This window comes from Hemiscyllium ocellatum, chromosome 3, assembly GCF_020745735.1.
Source record: "Hemiscyllium ocellatum isolate sHemOce1 chromosome 3, sHemOce1.pat.X.cur, whole genome shotgun sequence".
In the NCBI taxonomy this organism is placed as follows: domain Eukaryota; kingdom Metazoa; phylum Chordata; class Chondrichthyes; order Orectolobiformes; family Hemiscylliidae; genus Hemiscyllium; species Hemiscyllium ocellatum.
The window spans coordinates 67,892,993-67,911,933 of record NC_083403.1 but is presented as its reverse complement, the minus strand read 5'-3'; the positions used below and the strand labels follow the sequence as shown (position 1 = coordinate 67,911,933).

The 18,941-nt window shown below is 39.0% G+C and overlaps 1 protein-coding gene across 1 annotated transcript in view; it reads right to left on the bottom strand.

The window, feature by feature from the left end:
• The window catches only part of lama4 (laminin, alpha 4), a 184,879-nt gene that overhangs the window by 42,749 nt on the left and 123,189 nt on the right, over window positions 1-18,941 (bottom strand). Inside the window, exons 25-30 of the mRNA XM_060850742.1 lie at window positions 13,813-13,984; window positions 11,332-11,463; window positions 9,642-9,781; window positions 6,861-6,996; window positions 5,916-6,053; window positions 4,925-5,058 (exon numbers count right to left, since the gene is read on the bottom strand). Coding sequence (XP_060706725.1) covers window positions 4,925-5,058; window positions 5,916-6,053; window positions 6,861-6,996; window positions 9,642-9,781; window positions 11,332-11,463; window positions 13,813-13,984 — 852 coding nt within the window. The remainder of the gene's footprint in view (window positions 1-4,924; window positions 5,059-5,915; window positions 6,054-6,860; window positions 6,997-9,641; window positions 9,782-11,331; window positions 11,464-13,812; window positions 13,985-18,941) is intronic.

Sequence of the window (18,941 nt, the reverse complement as noted above, 5' to 3'; positions counted from 1 at the left end):
GAACACCTCATAGAGTCAAAGAGTCAAAGAGGTGTAGAGCATGGAAATAGACCCTTCAGTCCAACCCATCCATGCCGACCAGGTTAGTCCCACCTGCCAGCACACGGCCCATATCCCTCCAAACCCTTCCTATTCATATACCATCTAAATGGCCCCTTAAATGTTGCAATTGTACCAGCCTCCACCACTTCCTCTGGCAGCTCATTCCATACAAATACCACCCTCTGCATGAAAACGTTGCCCCTTAGGTCTCTTTTACATCTTTCCCTTCTCACACTAAACCTATGCATCTAGTTCTGTACTCCCCGACCCCAGGGAAAAGACTTTGTTTATTTACCACATCCATGCCCCTCATAATTTTGTAAACCTCAATAAGGTCACCCCTCAGCCTCCGACACTCCAGGGAAAACAGCCCCAGCCTGTTCAGCCTCTCCCTATAGCTCAAATCCTCCAACCCTGGCAACATCCTTGTAAATCTTTTCTGAACCCTTTCAAGTTTCACAACACCTTTTGCGATAGGAAGCAGACCAGAATTGCATGCAATATTCCAACAGTAGCCTAACCAATGTCCTGTTCAGCTGCAACATGGTCACCCAACTCCTGTAATCAATACTCTGACCAACAAACGAAAGCATACCAAATGCCATCTTCACTATCTACCTGCGACTCCACTTTCAACATGACCTCCCAACTCCTGTACGGAGTACTCTGACCAATAAAGGAAAGCAAACCAAACGCTTTCTTCACTATCCCATCTACCTGCGACTCCACTTTCAAGGAGCTATGAACCTGCACTCCAAGGTCTCCTTGTTCAGCAACTCTCCATAGGACCTTACCGTTAAGTGTATAAGTACTGCTAAGATTTGCTTTCGCAAAATGCAGCACCTCGCATTTATCTGAATTAAACTTCATCTGCCAACTCTCAGCCCATTGGTCCATCTGGTCAAGATTCTGCTGTAATCTGAGGTAACCCTCTTTGTTGTCCACTACACCTTCAATTTTGGTATCATCTGCAAACTTACCAATTGTATCTCTTATCCTTGCATCCAAATCATTTATGTAAATGACAAAATGTAGAGGACCTAGCACCGATCCTTGTGGCACTCCACTGGACACAGGCCTCCAGTCTGAAAAACAACTCTCCACCACCACCCTCTGTCTTCTACCTTTGAGCCAGTTCTGTATCCAAATGGCTAGTTCTCCCTGTATTCCACGAGATCTAACCTTGTTAATCAATCTCCCATGGGGAATCTAGTCGAACGGCTTACTGAAGTCCATATAGATCACATCTACCACTCTGCACTCATCAATCCTCTTTGTTACTTCTTCAAAAAACTCAATCAAGTTTGTGAGACATGACTTCCCACGCACAAAGCCATGTTGACTATCCCTAATCAGTCCTTGCCTTTCGAAATACATCCTGTCCCTCAGGATTCCCTCCAACAACTTGCCCACCACCGAGTTCAGGCCCACCGGTCTATAGTTCCCTGGCTTGTTCTTACCACCCTTCTTAAACAGTGGCACCACGTTACCCAACCTCCAGTCTTCAGGCACCTCACCTGTAACTATTGATGATACAAATGTCTCAGTAAGAGGCCCAGCAATCACTTCTCTAGCTTCCCACAGAGTCCTCGGGTACACCTGATCAGGTCCTGGGTCTTTATGCACTTTTATGTGCTTCAAGACATCCAGCACTTCCTCCTCTGTAATTTGGACATTTTACAAGATGTCACCATCTATTTCCCTGCAGTCTATATCTTCCATATTCTTTTCCATGGTAAATACTGATGCAAAATATTAATTTAGTATCTCCCCCATTTTATGCGGCTCCACACAAAGGCCACCTTGCTGATCTTTGAGGGGCCTAATTCTCACCCCACTTACCCTTTTGTCCTTAATGTATTTGTAAAAACCCTTTGGATTCTCCTTTACTCTATTTGCCAAAGCTATCTCATGTCCCCTTTTTGCCTTCCTGACTTCCCTCTTAAGTATACTCCTACTTCCTTTATACTCTTCTAAGGATTCACTCAATTTATCCTGTCTATGCTTCCTTTTTTTTTCTTAACCAAACCCTCAATTTCTTTAGTCATCCAGCATTCCCTTTCCCTACCAGCCTTTCCTTTCACCCTGACAGGAATATCCTTTCTCTGGATTCTCGTTAACTCATTTCTGAAGGCTTCCCATTTTCCAGTCACCCCTTTACCTGCGAACATCTGCCCCCAATCAGCTTTCGAATGTTCTTGCCTAATACCGTCAAAATTGGCCTTTCTCCAATTTAGAACTTCAACTTTTAGATCTATCCTTTTCCATCACTATTTTAAAACGAATAGAAGTATGGTCGCTGGCCCCAAAGTGCTCCCCCTCTGACACCTCAGTCTACTGCCCTGCCTTACTTCCCTTGAGTAAGTCAAGTTTTGCATCTTCTCTAGTAGGTACGTCCACATACTGAATCAGAAAATGTTCTTGTACACACTTAACAATTTCCTCTCCATCTAAACTCTTAACACTATGGCAGTCCCAGTCTATGTTTGGAAAGTTAAAATCTCCTACCATAATCACCCTATTATTCTTACGGATAGCTGAGATCTCCTTACAAATTTGTTTCTCAATTTCCCTCTGACTATTAGGACATCTATAATACAATCCCAATAAGGTGATCATCCCTTTCTTATTTCTCAGTTCCACCCAAATAACTTCCCTGGATGTATTTCTGGGAATATCCTTCCTCAGCACAGCTGTAATGCTATCCCTTATCAAGAATGCCACTCCCCCTCCTCTCTTGCCTCCCTTTCTATCCTTCCTGTAGCATTTGTATCCTGGAATATTAAGCTGCCAGTCCTGCCCATCCCTGAGCCATGTTTCTGTAATTGCTATGATATCCTAGTACCATGTTCCTAACCATGCCCTGAGTTCATCTACCTTCTCTGTTAGGCCCCTTGCATTGAAATAAATGCAGTTTAATTTATTAGTCCTACCTTGCCCCTGCCTGCCCTGACTGTTTGATTTCCTTCTGTTCTCAGCTGTATCAGTCTCAGATTGACCTCTTCCCTCACTATCTCCCTGAGTCCCACCACCACCCCAACCCCACCCCCACCTTCACCTTACTAGTTTAAATCCTCCCCAGCAGCTGCAGCAAATTTCCCAGCCAGTATATTAGTCCCCTTCCAATTTAGGTGCAATCCGTCCTTCTTGTACAGGTCACTTCTACCCTGAAAGAGATTTCAATGATTCAAAAATGTGATTCATTCTTCCATACACCAGCTCCTCAGCCATGCATCTGCTCTATCCTCCTATTCCTGCCCTCACTAGCTCATAGCACTGGAAGTAATCCAGATATTACTACTCTCGAGGACCTCCTTTTTTAAATTCCTACCTAATTCTCTGTAATCTCCCTTTAGACTGTCAACGTTTTCCCTTCCTATCCCCTTGGTTCCAATGTGGACAATGACCTCTTGCTGGCCCCTCTCCCCTGTGAGAACATTCCGCACCCTCTCTGAGACATCCTTGGTCCTGGCACCAGGGAAGTAACACACCATTCTGCCTTTTCTCTGCTGGCCACAGAAACGTCTGTCTGTCCCTCTGACTACAGAATCCCCTAACACAATTGATCTCTTTGAACCCGACATGCCCCTTGTTGCATTAGAGCCAGTCTCAATACCAGAAACTTGGCTGTTCACGCTAGGATGATAATCCATCATCCCTTACATTTTCCAAAACTGCATATTTGTTTAAAATGGGTATAGCCACAAAAGACTCCTGCACTAGCTGCCTACCTCCCTTACCTTTCCTGGAGTTAACCCATCTATGTGGCTGTACTGAGACTTTCCCCCCTTCCTATAACTGCCATCCAGCACATACTGTTGCTGTTGCAAATTCCTCATTGCTTCTAACTGTCTCTCCAACCAATCTTTGCAATTTGGAATTTTACAGTCATTCTTTATTTAAGTAATATTCTACTTTAATCAGGTCCTGTATCCTCAATGCATAAATAATTGAGGGCAGAATGAAGACAGATTATGTGGCTTTAATGGCTGCCAGCTCCATTGTTCACCTCAGAGCAATTTCCACCAATATCATCGATGGGCCTTGAAATGGGGAGTAACATAGATGAAAAGATGGTCACTCCTTCAGAATTTTGTTTTTGTCTTGCTGGGTTTACATTTAAGGTTGGGACAAAGTGGAACATGGCTATCCTATTTGGGTGAACTTGATATGGTTTCGGGGCAGTGAAGAACTGAGGCATGTCTCACCAATCCATTTTCCACAATGATCCTATTCATTTCAGACAAGGTCCCTAAATAAACTTCCTCATCGCTTTATGTTCGGGCATGCTTATCAAGTTATCAAAGACATCCTTGCTTAAATTTTATATTAATTTTATATTTGCAGACTAAATAACCAGAACAAAGCATCCACTCTAATGGTCTGAGACTGCTTTGTGCATTGGATTTTTAATTGTTGATAGCTTAAATTTCCTGTGCACAAAAGTGATCTATCAGGAGAATTCAAGTTGAAGAGTCACTGTATCAAAATCCCAGAAGTCCCTCACTAACAGCATAGTGGGTCTACCTACAGCACATGGACTGCTGTGGTTTAAGAAGGCAGCTCATCACCACCTTCTCAAAAGCAGCTAGGGACAGGCAACTAGGGATGCCCACATCCTACAATTAAAATAAAAAAAAAATAAATTCTATAGAATTCTGAAACTGAAAGTGATCAAACTCAAAATACACGAATTATGTGATTTCAAACATAACCTAGCTGTTTTGTCAGGGTTAACAACTTCAGAGAGCTAAGAAAACCTCAGATTGAATTCAACCCAGCTTGTTTTACATTTTGGAATGGCTGTTGAGTTTTTTCATCAGTAACATTGAGTTAGAACATATCTACAGTCAACATCAAATACATAAAAGCAGATGATTACCTTGATGGGGAGACAGTTGCTCTAATAAAATGATTCCATCCATCGTTATATTGTTTCTTTGTTGATTGCATTGTTGCTTCTTTCATTTTGAAAATGATGGTACCATTGTTCAGAGAAAGGGAGAAGATATCAGGCTGGAAAGAGATTTACCATTGGGAAGCATTGGTGAAATTCTACTGTCTGTGATATTGTCCTTGAAAGAGCATATAACTCAAGCATATAATACATAGACAAAATATTATATTGCACAGTGAGGAAAAATCCTTAAAACATTTCGTTGAGGAATTGGTGGTGTGGTGGAAAACCATACTCTCCTTTTCCAAAGTTAGAGGCTCCCTTTAATTTTTATTCTAATAATCTTAAAGTTCTGGTCATCAGGTTGATGTCTTGCATAATACCAACTTGTCATGAACACAGCCGAGTTAACTTTGAGATACCTTGATACATTGGAATTACCTTTGTCACTTCAAATATTGTTTTTATTCCATGTACTTACAGCTTAATATTCACTTACTGCTAATTGCACTGGCTAGCCATGTTGATAAATAAATGCTAATTCACAATTTTAGAGACTGCATTCCTTTGATGGCTTTATCAAAGATAATTTCTCTCATTCATCCTGAAGCTGATAAGTTCCCAAATGGTACTGGTAATGAAACTGTTAATGTGATGTAAGACAGTTCAAACTAATCATATTTAAGTATCTGATACCCATGATAAGAGAAAGTAATTTACACATAATCCTTGAGGAAGAATTGAGATGGAAGATTTAAACATTCACTGATAACATGTGATATAATTTTTTTACAATGTGAACGTACAAGTACAATCCTTATTATAGTATTAACAAAAAAAACCTAGCAGGAAGGAAACCCTGACTGAAAATTTTTCATACAGTTAATTAAAGTTGCACATTAAAAAAAAAACTACTGTAAAAAAAATGGAAAACGCCCACTTCGACTTTCCATTCAGACTTCTCTTTGATACTCACTCCTTCACTGTAGTAGAAAAGCAACCCATTGGACTGTAATGTCCTAAAATTGAAACCTCCTTCGAAGTTTGAAAATGGTGTGATCTTTTCGCTGGAAGAGATGAAACCCTGCCCATTGAAATACGCCATGCGGGACATCTGTAGACAGGAAGATGAATCATGAAATAGATACTTACAAGTGTCCAAAAAGCAAACTTTCAATATTTAGCTCGTGGTTTTGCATTTCATTGGTAGTTGTCATAATGACCTGAAGTAGTTGTATCCATTACTTGTGGTCCTCAGCACAAATGCCACAAAATGCATCTCAAGGATTTTATTCATGACCTTGTTAGTGGTTGGAAATGGGACTACATACTGATGCCATCCTGCTTCTCTTTACTGCTAAGAGAATTGCTCTTAGGAAGTGAAGAAATTCTTGTATCCAGAATAAATGGAATAGCCTTTTTTGGTAACAAGACATTAATCAACATGGGACAAGATAGACAAACTATACAGAATATATCATTAAACATAGAGAGATCTTGTGGTAGCTGCAGCACAGCAGCCTTCTCATGTTAAAGGGGACCTTGCACAGTTTTTTGCTATGAGGAAGCGTCCATATAAAGAAGTGTGTCTGCCTTAGCTGCAGTATCACCAATTGACATCTTTTTAAAAATCTGCACCATTGTTTACTTTCTCTTGGCACTGCTCAAATTAGCTAATTTAAAATCAACAACTTGCTATGTGAGCATTGTACAGAGTATCGAATAGAGTTGCATCAAATGGCTGACCAGAAAAGAGTTTCCAACATTAGTCGGTACTTTGATGAAAGGAAAAATACGATAACATCAACTTGCATTTTAAATGTGTTACTTTTATACTTAAGTGGAGCTTTTAAGTAAGTGTCATTCATAAACCCAGATCCAATACTGCCCCAAGCCCTATCCAGTGAACAGCATTACTTACAAGTGATTCCTCTGGACAACCATTGCTGATCCCTAATGTCTCATCTTCCTCTAGAACATTGAAATCGCGTCTTTGGAACTGGAAACTCCGGAGACAACCTCGAAATCCAGCATCCGTAGCTACATAGGACTTCAGACTAACCAAGAATCAAAAACTGAAGTTGAGGTTACAAATTCATTAATAATGTTTTGACTATGTTAACAAATATTTGCGAACCTAAATTTATCTGTAAGTGTAAAGCAGAAAGAAACAGGATTTGACAGAATCCATCTAAGGATGTGAAAGAAAGTAGGGGAGCACAGTGTAGATGCCTTAGCTATACTTTTGCAGAGTTCACTATATTCCAGAGTTTCCCTCTGCACTGGAAAATTGCATGTCGCTCTGCTTTTTCAGGAAGGTGAAAGAAAACAAAAACAGGAAATTCAAACCAGTTAGCCTAACATCTGTAGCGAGGAAATTGCTAGCATTTATCAGCAAGTGTAAGTAACTGAAAACCTTGAAAATGTTCAGTTAATCAGGGACAGTAGATCATGCCTGCCAAACCTCACTGAACGTTTTGAAGAGGTCACTAAGGTAGTGGACAGGGGAATGTCATTTCTATGATCTTCCAGATGGCATTTGATAAAATCCCACATTGGAGACTGTTGACTGAAGCAGAAGCCCACAGAACCGAGGACAAATTACTGACATGGCTGGGAAATTGAGTGGCATGTAAGAGAAAGCAGTGATAATGGGTTGCTATTCAAATTGGCAGGAGGTGATCAATCGTTTCCACAAGGATTTATTTTAAGTCCTCAGTTACTCATCTATTCAGTAACGCCTTGGATAATGCCACAGAGAGTCAGAAATCCAAATTAGCTGAAGGCACAAAGCTAGGTGGCATTGTAGACAATGTACGTAATAGCACAAAATTACAAGGGGATATTGATAGACTAAGTGGATGATGGAGTTCATTGTAAGCAAGTGCGAAGTTATCCATTTTGGACTGAGAAAGAGTAGATCAGGGCAGTATGAAATTAATTACAGTTGATGTCCAAAGAGACTTGAAATAGACTTAAAAATAGACTTTTAAAATGTCACAAACAGGTGCAAAAGTAATTAAGAAAAACTGTGTTGATTAGGAACAGTCAGCATGGGTTTCTTAAAGGGAAATCATGATTAACCAACTTACTGGAAGATTTTGAAGAGGTAACTGAAGCTCAGTGAGGGCAATGCTATTGATGCGGTTTACATGGACTTATGAAAGATGTTTGATACAGTGCAACATATCAAATTTATGAGAAAAGTTCAAGGTCATAGAATAAAAGGGACATTAGTGCCATGCATAAACAATTGGCTAGGCGAAGCGAAACAGAGAGCAACAGTTAATGGATATCTTTTCAGCTAGAGGAAGGTTTTTTAGTGAAGTTCCCCAGTGTCAGTATTGGGACATTTTCTTTTCCTGAAATATATTAATAATTCAGATCTTAGTGTATAAGGGTCAATTTCAAAGTTTGCAGATGAATGAAACTTGGAAGAATTACAAACTTTGAGGAGGACATCATTGAAATTGCCAGGGCATTAATAGGGGTTGGGTGCACAGGAGCATGGAGATGATGTTGAACCTGTACAAAACACTTGTTAGATCTCAGCTGGAGAATTGTGTACAGTTTTGAGTGTCATATTATGGGAAAGATGCGAATGCGTTGGAGAAGTGGAGAAGTGGTTTACAAGAATGGTCCTCATGTTGAGGAACTTCAGTTATATGATTAGATTGAAGACAATGGGACTGCTCTACTTGGAGAGAAGGAGGCTGGAAGGACAGCTGGAAGAGGTTAACAAAACATTGAATGGGTTGGATAGAGTAGATCGGGAGAAATTATTTCCACTTTTACATGGAAAATGAATAAGAACAAGAGGGCACAGATTTAAAGGGTTCTACAAAACAAGCAAATGTGAAGTCAGGAAAAATATTTTCACTTAGCGAATGTTTAGGGTATGGAATGTACTGCCTTGTGGGGTAGTGGAAGCAGGTTCAATTGCAACATTCAAGAGGGCATCTCTTCTTCCAAACAAAGGTTCAGCTGCCTAACTGCTTCAATTTTCTGAGCACAGATCATGTCCAGAGAATACTGCCTCTGAGCTTTTATTTCAATGGCTGCACATTAACTGCCAGTCGCATTTGTCTTTACCTGTGTTTAATGGTTCTTCAGGGGGTACTAGACAGGTTGTATTACTACAACAGTAGTGCATATATGATCTACCATCTCTCGCCTCCTTCAGAAAGTATGTCTGGAGATTGAACTTCAATTAAACTTTTCACAGTTCAGACTAGAGAAACACTTATCTATAGTAGCCATCTGATTGTTAGCTTTCTAACTTCTGTCTCTCTTTGGGCTTGTTCTGGTTTTTCAGTCTCTGATCTTACTGCCCAGGTCACTAATGCTACAGAATGTTTAATGTAAAACTCTTCTTCCCCTGGTTTGTATACAGTATGACGGCACGGTCCATTATTTTGCAGTTATGGTTTGATCTGCCTGGCAGTTTGGCACTGATCCTATTTTTATGGGCAAGGTTAATCAGGAACTTAAACATATAAATGTAAAGGAGAGGAGCAAAACAGTAAATATTAACTGATATATTTTGCTTAGAAATGTTGCTTTTTAAAGGCTTTTAGATGTTTTATTTATATTTACTGATGAAGGACCAGGATTAGGCAAATGTTTCATTATTTTTGAAGGTCACCATATAAATATTCTGCAAAGTTGATGAAAGAAATATTTATATTACAGTTTAACAAACCTTGATAAGACCTGATCAGGTGCTCCACCAACATAGACATCTGTAAAATACATGCTCTTCTTTTCATTTTCAACACTTTTTACATTGATTCTGTCAATCAATAGGATCATCTTCTTATAGTTGTGGTAAATGAATGAGACCTGAATGAAAATACAGATTTGGTTTCACAATATGCCCCAGAGACAAGAGTTGGTGCTGTCAGAATAGTTGGTACATGTACAATAAAACAAAACTTAAAATTGATGACAAAACACAGGCTGTTTTTATAGAATTTAGGTAGCTGAATGATACTGGATTGACTGTGCTAAAGATGCTGCATGTGCTGTCTGCCCTTGGAGAATTGATGCAAGCTGGATAGCTCTGCTTGAAGCACAATTATGCAAATAATTCTCCCACTGTCTTATGCAGTTCTAGAAAACAGCTCATGCTCCTTACTGTAAGATGTACAAAATCCTGTGACATCTAAAAATTGAATCATGTCATTGTTTCAACTTTGCTTGCAATCACCGATCTAATTTTGTACTGCATCTTTAAATTAATATCTTGTCCAAGGTATTTCATGAAAGCCACATAAAGAGATATTATGTCAGATGAACAAATGTTTGTTCAAAGATAGATTTAAAGTAATGCTTCAAAGGAGGAAAGTGAGAGGAGGAGGTAGAACAGTGCACTGAGGTAATTCCAGAGCTCAAGACCAGGCAACTGAAGGCACAGCCAGCAATAGTGGAGTGTTTAAAACAAGGACAATCAACAGGCCAGAATTAGAAAGATTATAGATATCTCAGCTGGTTGTGAGTTTGGAGGGGTTTACAAAGATGGCGAGACCCAAAACCATGGAGAGGTTTGAAAGCAAGAAAGAAAATTCTAACATCAAGACATTGCCTACATAGGAAACTGAGCGCAGGGGTGATATCAATCACACAATATGTACATTTATATTAAATGTACATATTTAAAACCTTTTTCATATTAAAACCTTAAAAGTATTTAAAATAAATTGCATTTTGAAAGATAGCAATTGTCATCACAAGGGAGAGCAGCAGCCAGTTTCTGTCAGCAAATTGGTGACTTACCACTGAGCTTTGCATTAGAATGAAGGCATAAAGCACAAGTGATCAAAGAGTTGCAAATCATGAAGTGTTAGCTTTATGCATACAGATTCATTTGCATTCTGTATTAATTAAATAATTTTCTCATCTTCTTCAAAAAACTTATCAATTTAAGCAAAGATTTCTTGACTGTTCAATATTTAACTCCTCTGGTAACAAACAATACTGTCTGTCCCTCAATCGACGCATTTAAACCACTCACTCAGATGAGAAGTCACAAAATTTCCACAGTCAAAAATTGAGTTTAAAAAAACTGTTATTCAAAACAAAAACTGAAACTGTTGGAGAAACTCAGTAGGTCTGGTAGCATCTATAGAAGGAAAGCAGAGATAAAGTTTCAAATCTAGCGAATCTTCATTAGATGAGTTTCTTTGGCAATTTCTATTTTTGTTTCAGATCTCCAGCATCTGCAGTACTTTATTTCATTTCTACTAGTCATAGAGATATACAGCTCTTCAAAAGTCAATTGCAGCTGCCTTACAGATATGGTTTAATACAATATTACGTGATTAGCAGATAAACACATTAAAACATATTACATCAGAGACATTCCTAGAATTTTCAAAGTCTTCATATTTTACCTCATGATATTTTGCATCATTTATACGTTTCTTTTTATCAGTATCCTCAAGAACAACGGGGCCTTTGCTGAATCCAAAGTCATAAACCAAGCGTATATAACCATTTTGCATTTCCATACTGAAGAACGTATTCTTGGAAAAAGAATATAAAACAATTTTTACATTAAAAATAAGAGGACGAGAGCATGTTTCAAACTTAACACTGAAATAGGATTGCAATGAAGTGAAAAATGCTGCAGCATTCAATGTGTTTGAGGAGGAATGTAAACAGTTTAATAATAAAAACTGCAAATTATGGAAATCCAACTAAGAATTTAAAACGCAATGCAAGAAATGGACAACTAGGCACCATAAAGATGAAGGATGATAATATCTAATGTTTTCTGCATCAACTGATCTGCTAAACATCTTGAGCATAAGACCTGGGAGCAGCAACCAAATAATAAATCCTTTAGATTTCTAAAAGATAAATCCTTATCTGATATTCGCCAAACAACAAATATAATTATGACTGTGATATATTTTAAATATCTGCCACCTCTATCAGTATGTGGCACTGGCTCGGAATTGAAGTAGCTTGCTGCCACTAATCCTCTCTTGTCTTACCTTTGTCTTGGGCCATACTGAGGGATCTGTGGTACAGAATACACCATCACAGAGTAGCTATGGAAGAGGCACGGTCTTTGATAACAATAAAGTTATTTGCATAATTTTAGGTGTACTCAAGGCTGAGATAGACAGGTGTTTAATCAGCAAGCAAATTATAAGTTATGAGGTAAAGGCAAGAAAATGGAATTGAAAATTATCAGATCAACCATGATCTCATTGACTGGAGGAACTGACTTGACTGGGTTGAAAGGCCTACTTCCACTCCTACATCTGAATATCTCATGACAGCAATAAGTGACAATTGATCAGGCCTGATTGCTAGGCCATTAGGCCCTGGTCCAGAGAGATCTGCTCCTGCACAAAGCTAGAGTCGAACTCTGTGTCTTCAGTGCCTGCTCTAAGCTGTTTGACTGCATGCTTCTGCACCTGTTCTGATGATACATGCAAGGTGATCGGTGTGCTAGCACCATTCACTGTAATGATTTTTGGTTCTGGAAGTCACTGCCACACTTGAAACTCAGAGGTCTATGCAGGAAACATGAAATTAGCAGCCACATTGCTTCCCTTCACCCACAGACTGTTTGAATATAGAATGGATGGAGCCATTGCAACCTAAACATTAACCACGTTCAGAACTATTGCCTTGTACAACAATGGATGCACTGACATAGAATTCACATTTGAATCTGATGACTTACCGTTAATGTTTTTTAATCATTTTGATGGCTGTGGTAGCACTACAAATATTACTGCCACCTGGTAGAGTTTGATGTAAGCAAAGCACATGCTTTTATCTGTTTCCATAGGCAGACTTTCTGGGAACAGGTCACTAGCCTGTCACAAGAACTGTGGCTTGAGGGGGTCATCACACATCAAGCATGGTGGATAAGGGGACATGGTCAAATATCAGAAGGATTTACAGGTTGATAGTCAAACAACCATTTGGTCACAATGTGAATGCAACTTTCATGACCATCACGTCCTGGAGTAGGACTCAAACCTGGAACTTCTGCCTCAGAGTCAGGGATGCTACTTTCTGTGGTACAAAACCTCTCTGTATTACTAGAACTGCTCCAAATAAACTGTTAGCCTCATCACTAGCAGCTATTAAAATTGTTACATAGTTCCTTTTAAGATTGGTCCAAGTGCCATGCTATCTTTATTCTATGTGAAGTTTGGAATGTGCTGTTATCTTTTAACCTGTATCCTTTATTAAACTTCAAAGTACTGTCCCTCAGTAAATACTTGTGTTTTGGCATATTTTCCTCTGGTAAAGATTTTTTGATAAATGCATGTTTTGCTCTTGTGCATTGATAATGAGAATTAGACAGCTACAGTTAATACCCATACAGGAGTGGTGTTTTCACTTTATGGTGGGTACAGATCAACACTAAAAGCAAAAGCAGAATTTTGCCTTGTGGTTATTTTTGTCTGGTTTCCATTTTCAATTTGCTGACGTCAATATTAGTCTGCTCACTTTCAAAGCTTCAGGTTGAAAGCACAATTTAATGGTTGGTGGTACGAGTGGGTAGATTAGCATACTAAATGTTCACATTATTCAATGGTACAATGAATATAAATTAATAAAAAGCTTTTTAAACTTTGGGAAATAGATTATGAATTCAGGTATAGAAATGTTCAAATATTAATTTTAATTTCTATTGTGCATTTCACTGGATGAAAGATCCCATGCAATCCATTCACCTTTTTGTTCAAATTCACGACATTCACACTCACACTGTATGAAGCTCCATTTCTAGAGCATCATTAAAATAATTTTTCCATGTTATTTCCTTCCTGATTAATTGCATTTTATCTTCTACAAGATGAAAGAAAATATCACAATTAAATTAGTTTGATATTGCCCCTTACCCCTTTCACCATCAGTAACAGGAGGGCATTGTCAGCTGGTGTGCGAATGTCTAGATTGAACCGAGTTGCTATGTTGAATTTTCCTCTCCTTTGTATGTTACGCACAAAAGAATAGCCTGAGCCATCAAAGTAGAAATTTGCTGTTCTACTTTGGGCAAAAGCAAGCTTGTACCTGCAAAAATAAAATATGTAATTCATCAGAAGAACAGGAAATACTTATGGATTGAAATTAGGTTTCTGCAATATTAGCTCCGGGTGATATTTCTACATATTTCTGACCAAATGTTTGTTAATATACAGCTCATTAATGAAAATTGTGGTTTCCTTGTTAATTTGTATTTAGCTGCCTCACTCTAAATTTATTTTCTCCTCTGGTTCCCCTAACACAGATGGATAACATTCTCAGGGTAAGTATGATCTCAGGTGGCATCTTTTTACTTTTCTGTGTGCACGTGCTTGACCTTGTCACTAGTGAATGGACAAAAGCAGGTCCAGTAATTCCTGGAATCATTTTTTAATGTCCTTTAGGAAAAGCCTACAGCTAAGTGTTTCCCTTACAGCACAAGAGAGATAGAGAAATATTCCAGCTATTGAATCACCAGGGAAATCATAAACATTTTACTTCATAGCACAATATGGCACAATGTGTTTCAGCACCAATGTGCAGTATTACCTCATTAGTCAAATTGCTATTCACAATATCAGAAGAAAGAATGTATTCAAAACCACACATTTTTGGGTTGTTTTGGATTTGATTGATTTAATTCAGGGCGCCATGGTTCTGTGGCTCTCTAACTCTTCCAATGAGACTTCACTTGAGAACACTCAACTTGTAGGGTCTTTTTGGCATTTGTCTTACCTGATAATCAGCTGGCTATTTCTACCTCAGAGATTTTTTTGTACCAACTTGTTTCTGCTTAGAAATGTTTCTAGAAGAATTTAAATACAACGTCAAAAAGAAGTAGCCTCTTGGTCCCTGGGATCCCAGATCCCCTGGGACTTAAAGCAGTCCATTTGAGTAGCAGGCACTCAGGCTATTGAAGAGGCAAGCTGCAGTGATAGTAGGAAGTGGCAAGTTGGTGCTGAGTGGATTTAAAGTAGTACCTCGAATTGCTTTACTTTTAAAAGGAAGAACTGACATTGAACTGCCTCTCTCTTGCTTTTGTGTTAGTTTATAGCACTGAATCACCGATTGTTCAGTCTCCCTAAGCATTTGACTGACAAAGTACCAAGTAGACTGCAGGCCAGAACAGGTACTCGATAAGGCCGCAGGTCATTTTTTGCAGCATTGGCTGTAGTGGTGGATTTAGATTTCAGGGATCCTGCCATAAAATAAGGATCTTTGATAAACAGCAATCTATGTGCATGTATGAAAGCTGCTTTCTCAGCATGTGCAGCAGATGAGAGAGATTATGGCAGAACTCACTGACATCATATATGACAACATTCAGTGAAGCTTCTAAATGAGTTGAGCCCATGGCAGCTTCACCTGAGTCTGCTTTTGCTCCCATTCCATCCATTTGACCTTCACTGTAGCTACATCCTGATGTAAATTGTGAACTCATCAGAATTCAGAAACATTGGGTGCAATTTTACATGACAAATGGGAAAGGACTGAGCTGGATGTTGGGGTTTGATGGTCATTAAATTGACATTAAATCCACAGAAAACTTTCCTCCTTCTGGTTTAATTATGATGGTTTTGATGGGGTGTGCTCTGTAAAAACAGCCCTCTGACTATTGTTTCTGTCAATAAGACTCTGTCCATAAATTTGAAAGCCAGTTACCACAAGATGACCAGCTTTCCCAGGACTTAGGAAATCTAGCAACTTACAGGGGGTGTCAGTGCTTTTCAGAGAAACAGTTCACCTCACTCATTAAACAAATCCACAGACATGATCTCCAGACTGCCAGCTCCTGCTGCTGGAATTCCTGAGATACCACCCGCCTTCCTCGTTTACCTTCTGCCTACTCACCACTCTGCACTGACCTTTCCCTCTCTCAATCTTTGTTGTTGTGTTACAAGTAGTCTCCACACTCACTTCATCCCAAACCATGCTAACTGGCAGGCAGGAAACAAAGTCCATAGGAGATCCTGCTGCTAACATTGGTGACCCTGGCATTTCCCACTTTTCTGAAAAATATGCCTCCATCCCATCTCCACATAAAGAGCAGGATCACTGTGTCCAACCTTGCTTGTCAGGACTTATACTTTATTGCATGAGGATTCAAATATTGAGGTTCTTCTCAATTTGTTATTTTTATTCCATATTTATTTCACCTGGATTGCTATGTACTACATACTGACCGAAACAGCAGATCGGCACTTTGCTACTGGGTTTACACAATGACTTGAGTGATTGATCCTCCAGTTTATTGAACTCTTCCTATTCAGGCCTCAGCCAGATTGAAGAATAATTATGTGAAAACTGAAGGAGTGACTTCACTCTCTATTCCCATTGCTCAAAATGTTGTAAAACTAAAATATTGCATCATCACCCTATTTTATTCAAATCACTGAGAATTATCGATTAAGCTGCGAGGTTTTCATCATATCCATAGAATCCCTACAGAGTGGAACCAGGCCATTCAGCCCATCACCAACCCTCTAAAGACCCACGTCCCCTACCCTATCCCTGTAACTGCCCCATCTCCCAAAGCAAGAAAGCCTATTGTACCGAATGTGTTTTTCTGTGATACCATCAAATTCGTTTCATGCAAGACATTTTAACCAGGGACAGCAACATCCTGAAACAGCAGCTTGACCAAGTCTAACCTAATTGCATAGAATTAATTTGGAACTGACATGACAAACTTTCTGGAAAGGGTATTCAACTATGCTAGCGAACGTACATATACCAATTATACTTGATGTTGACTGAATAATTAGCACATATGATTATTACTAATAATAGGTCCTTCGATAAAAATTCAGTTGAGATATTTTCTGTTTGAAAATATAGAATTACGATCTGAGCAATTAAGTTACTCAGTTCTCGAGTTAGTACACCAAATATACACAAACATACTTGTCTGGTAGTTTTTCAGGTCAATCTCCCAGCTAAAGGTCCTCTAATGGGGTACAGGTTAAGAAACACAGTCTGTACATCCCTGGTTGGGGATTGGATGAATGACAGGAACGTCAGAAGCTAGTTCTGACTGCAGGAGTTTTCAAATCAAACTTAATATGGTTCATGTCTGGATCTCCATTGTGTGGTTAGCCAGGGTTCATCTCACTTCCAGACATGGGCCACAAGTGATCTTTTGAAAATGTTTTCCAGCACAGAAAATTCTGCAGCGGATCCAGAATCTGAGAAAAGAAATTCCTCCTCAACTCTACACTAGCTGGACAACCCCTTACTCTAAAGTTATGCCCTCTGGTCGTAGACTCCCCAACACCCTCTCAGAATATGCACTCTCAAGTCTCCTAAGACTCTTATACATTTCAATAATGTCACCGCTCATTCTTTTACTGAACTAGCCAAGTCTCTTCATCAGAAAATCCCCCCAAACCCAGGACCAGCCCAATGTAGTTTCTCTAGTCTGCCTCCACTGCTGGTATATCTTCGGAGGGTCGGTGTGGACTTGTTGGGCTGAAGGGCCTGTTTCCACACTGTAAGTAATCTAATCTAATCTAATCTTTCCTTAGATAAGGGAACCAAAACAGTTCACAGTATTTTAGGTGTGCTCGTGCAAGTGTCTTGTTGTACCGTGAATTCTCTATTTTTATACCTCATTCCCTTTTTAATAAGGCCAACTTTCCATTTGCCTTCCCCTGTTCAACAGGTATACTAGTTTTTGGTGATTTTTGCATGAGGACTCCCAAATTCCCTTATGCTGCAGCTTTCTCTACTTAAATAACAACTCAGCTCCTCAGATCCAAAGTACAAAACCACACATTTTCCCACATTATATTCCAAGTGCCTAGCTTTTGCCTACGTACTTAAACTGGTTATATCCCACTGCAGAATCTTTATGTCATCGTCACCCCTTGCCTTTCTACCTTACTTTGTATCATCCATAAATTTGGTGACAATACATTTACCTCCCTCATCCAATACATTAAAACACACTGGAGTAAATGTGGCCTCAGCAGTGAATCCTGTTGCACTCCACTAGTTAGTTATAGACTGCCATCCTGAAAATGTCCCATTGTCCCAAATCTGTCACCTACTATGTTACCATTTGTCTATCCATTCTAATATACCATACCCAATCTCCTCCAACGTCGTGGGCTCATAGCTTATTAAGTAGCTTAACTTGTGATAACCTACCAAGTGCCTTTTTGGAAACCAAATATATTAGATTCACTGGTTCGCCTTTATTGATCCTGCTTGTCAGCTCTTCAAAAGAATTCTAATATTTTTGTCAGGCAATGATTTCCCCTTCTGACTCTGACTGATTATATTATATATTTCCAAATGTTCAACTATTAGATAATTTATAATAGACTCCAACATTTTCTCAATAACAGATGTTAAGATAACAGTGCTAAAGCTTCCTGTTTGTGTGTCACATTGCCATTTTGAATCAGGGCATTACATCTGTGGTTTTTCAGTCCGCCGGGACTTTTCCAGAATTTAAGGAATGTTGGAAGATTACTATCTCTATACCTGTTTCCATTAATATCCAAGGCTGCATCCCATCAGGTCCAAGCTGCATTCGTCTTTAGCCCCATTACTTTCTCCAATACATTTTCTCTAGTGATAGTTACTGCATTTACGTCCTCCCTCCTTTTCCCCTTTATGATTTAGTATTTTTGGAATGCAATTTCATGTCTTCTACTGGGAAGATAGATGAAAAATATTTGTTCAACTCCTCTGCTTTTCATTACTTCTCCAGTCTTGTTCTCTGATGGACCTATGTTCATGTTGTCTTTCTCTGCCTTCTTTGAATTTTATGAAGCTTTCACTGATATTATTTGTGACTTTATCCTCAAAGTTTATTATCTCCCTTTTTTGGATAATCTTACATTGGTTTTTAAAAATTTCCCAGTTCTCTGCCTTACGTGTTTGTATGTGTTGTATCTTTGACGTGTTGTATGTTTGGTTTCTCTTTCAATTTGATGCTATCCCTCTCTCCCCTTTATAAATCTTGGTTGGCTTATCTTTTCCTAATATCCTTCTTCTT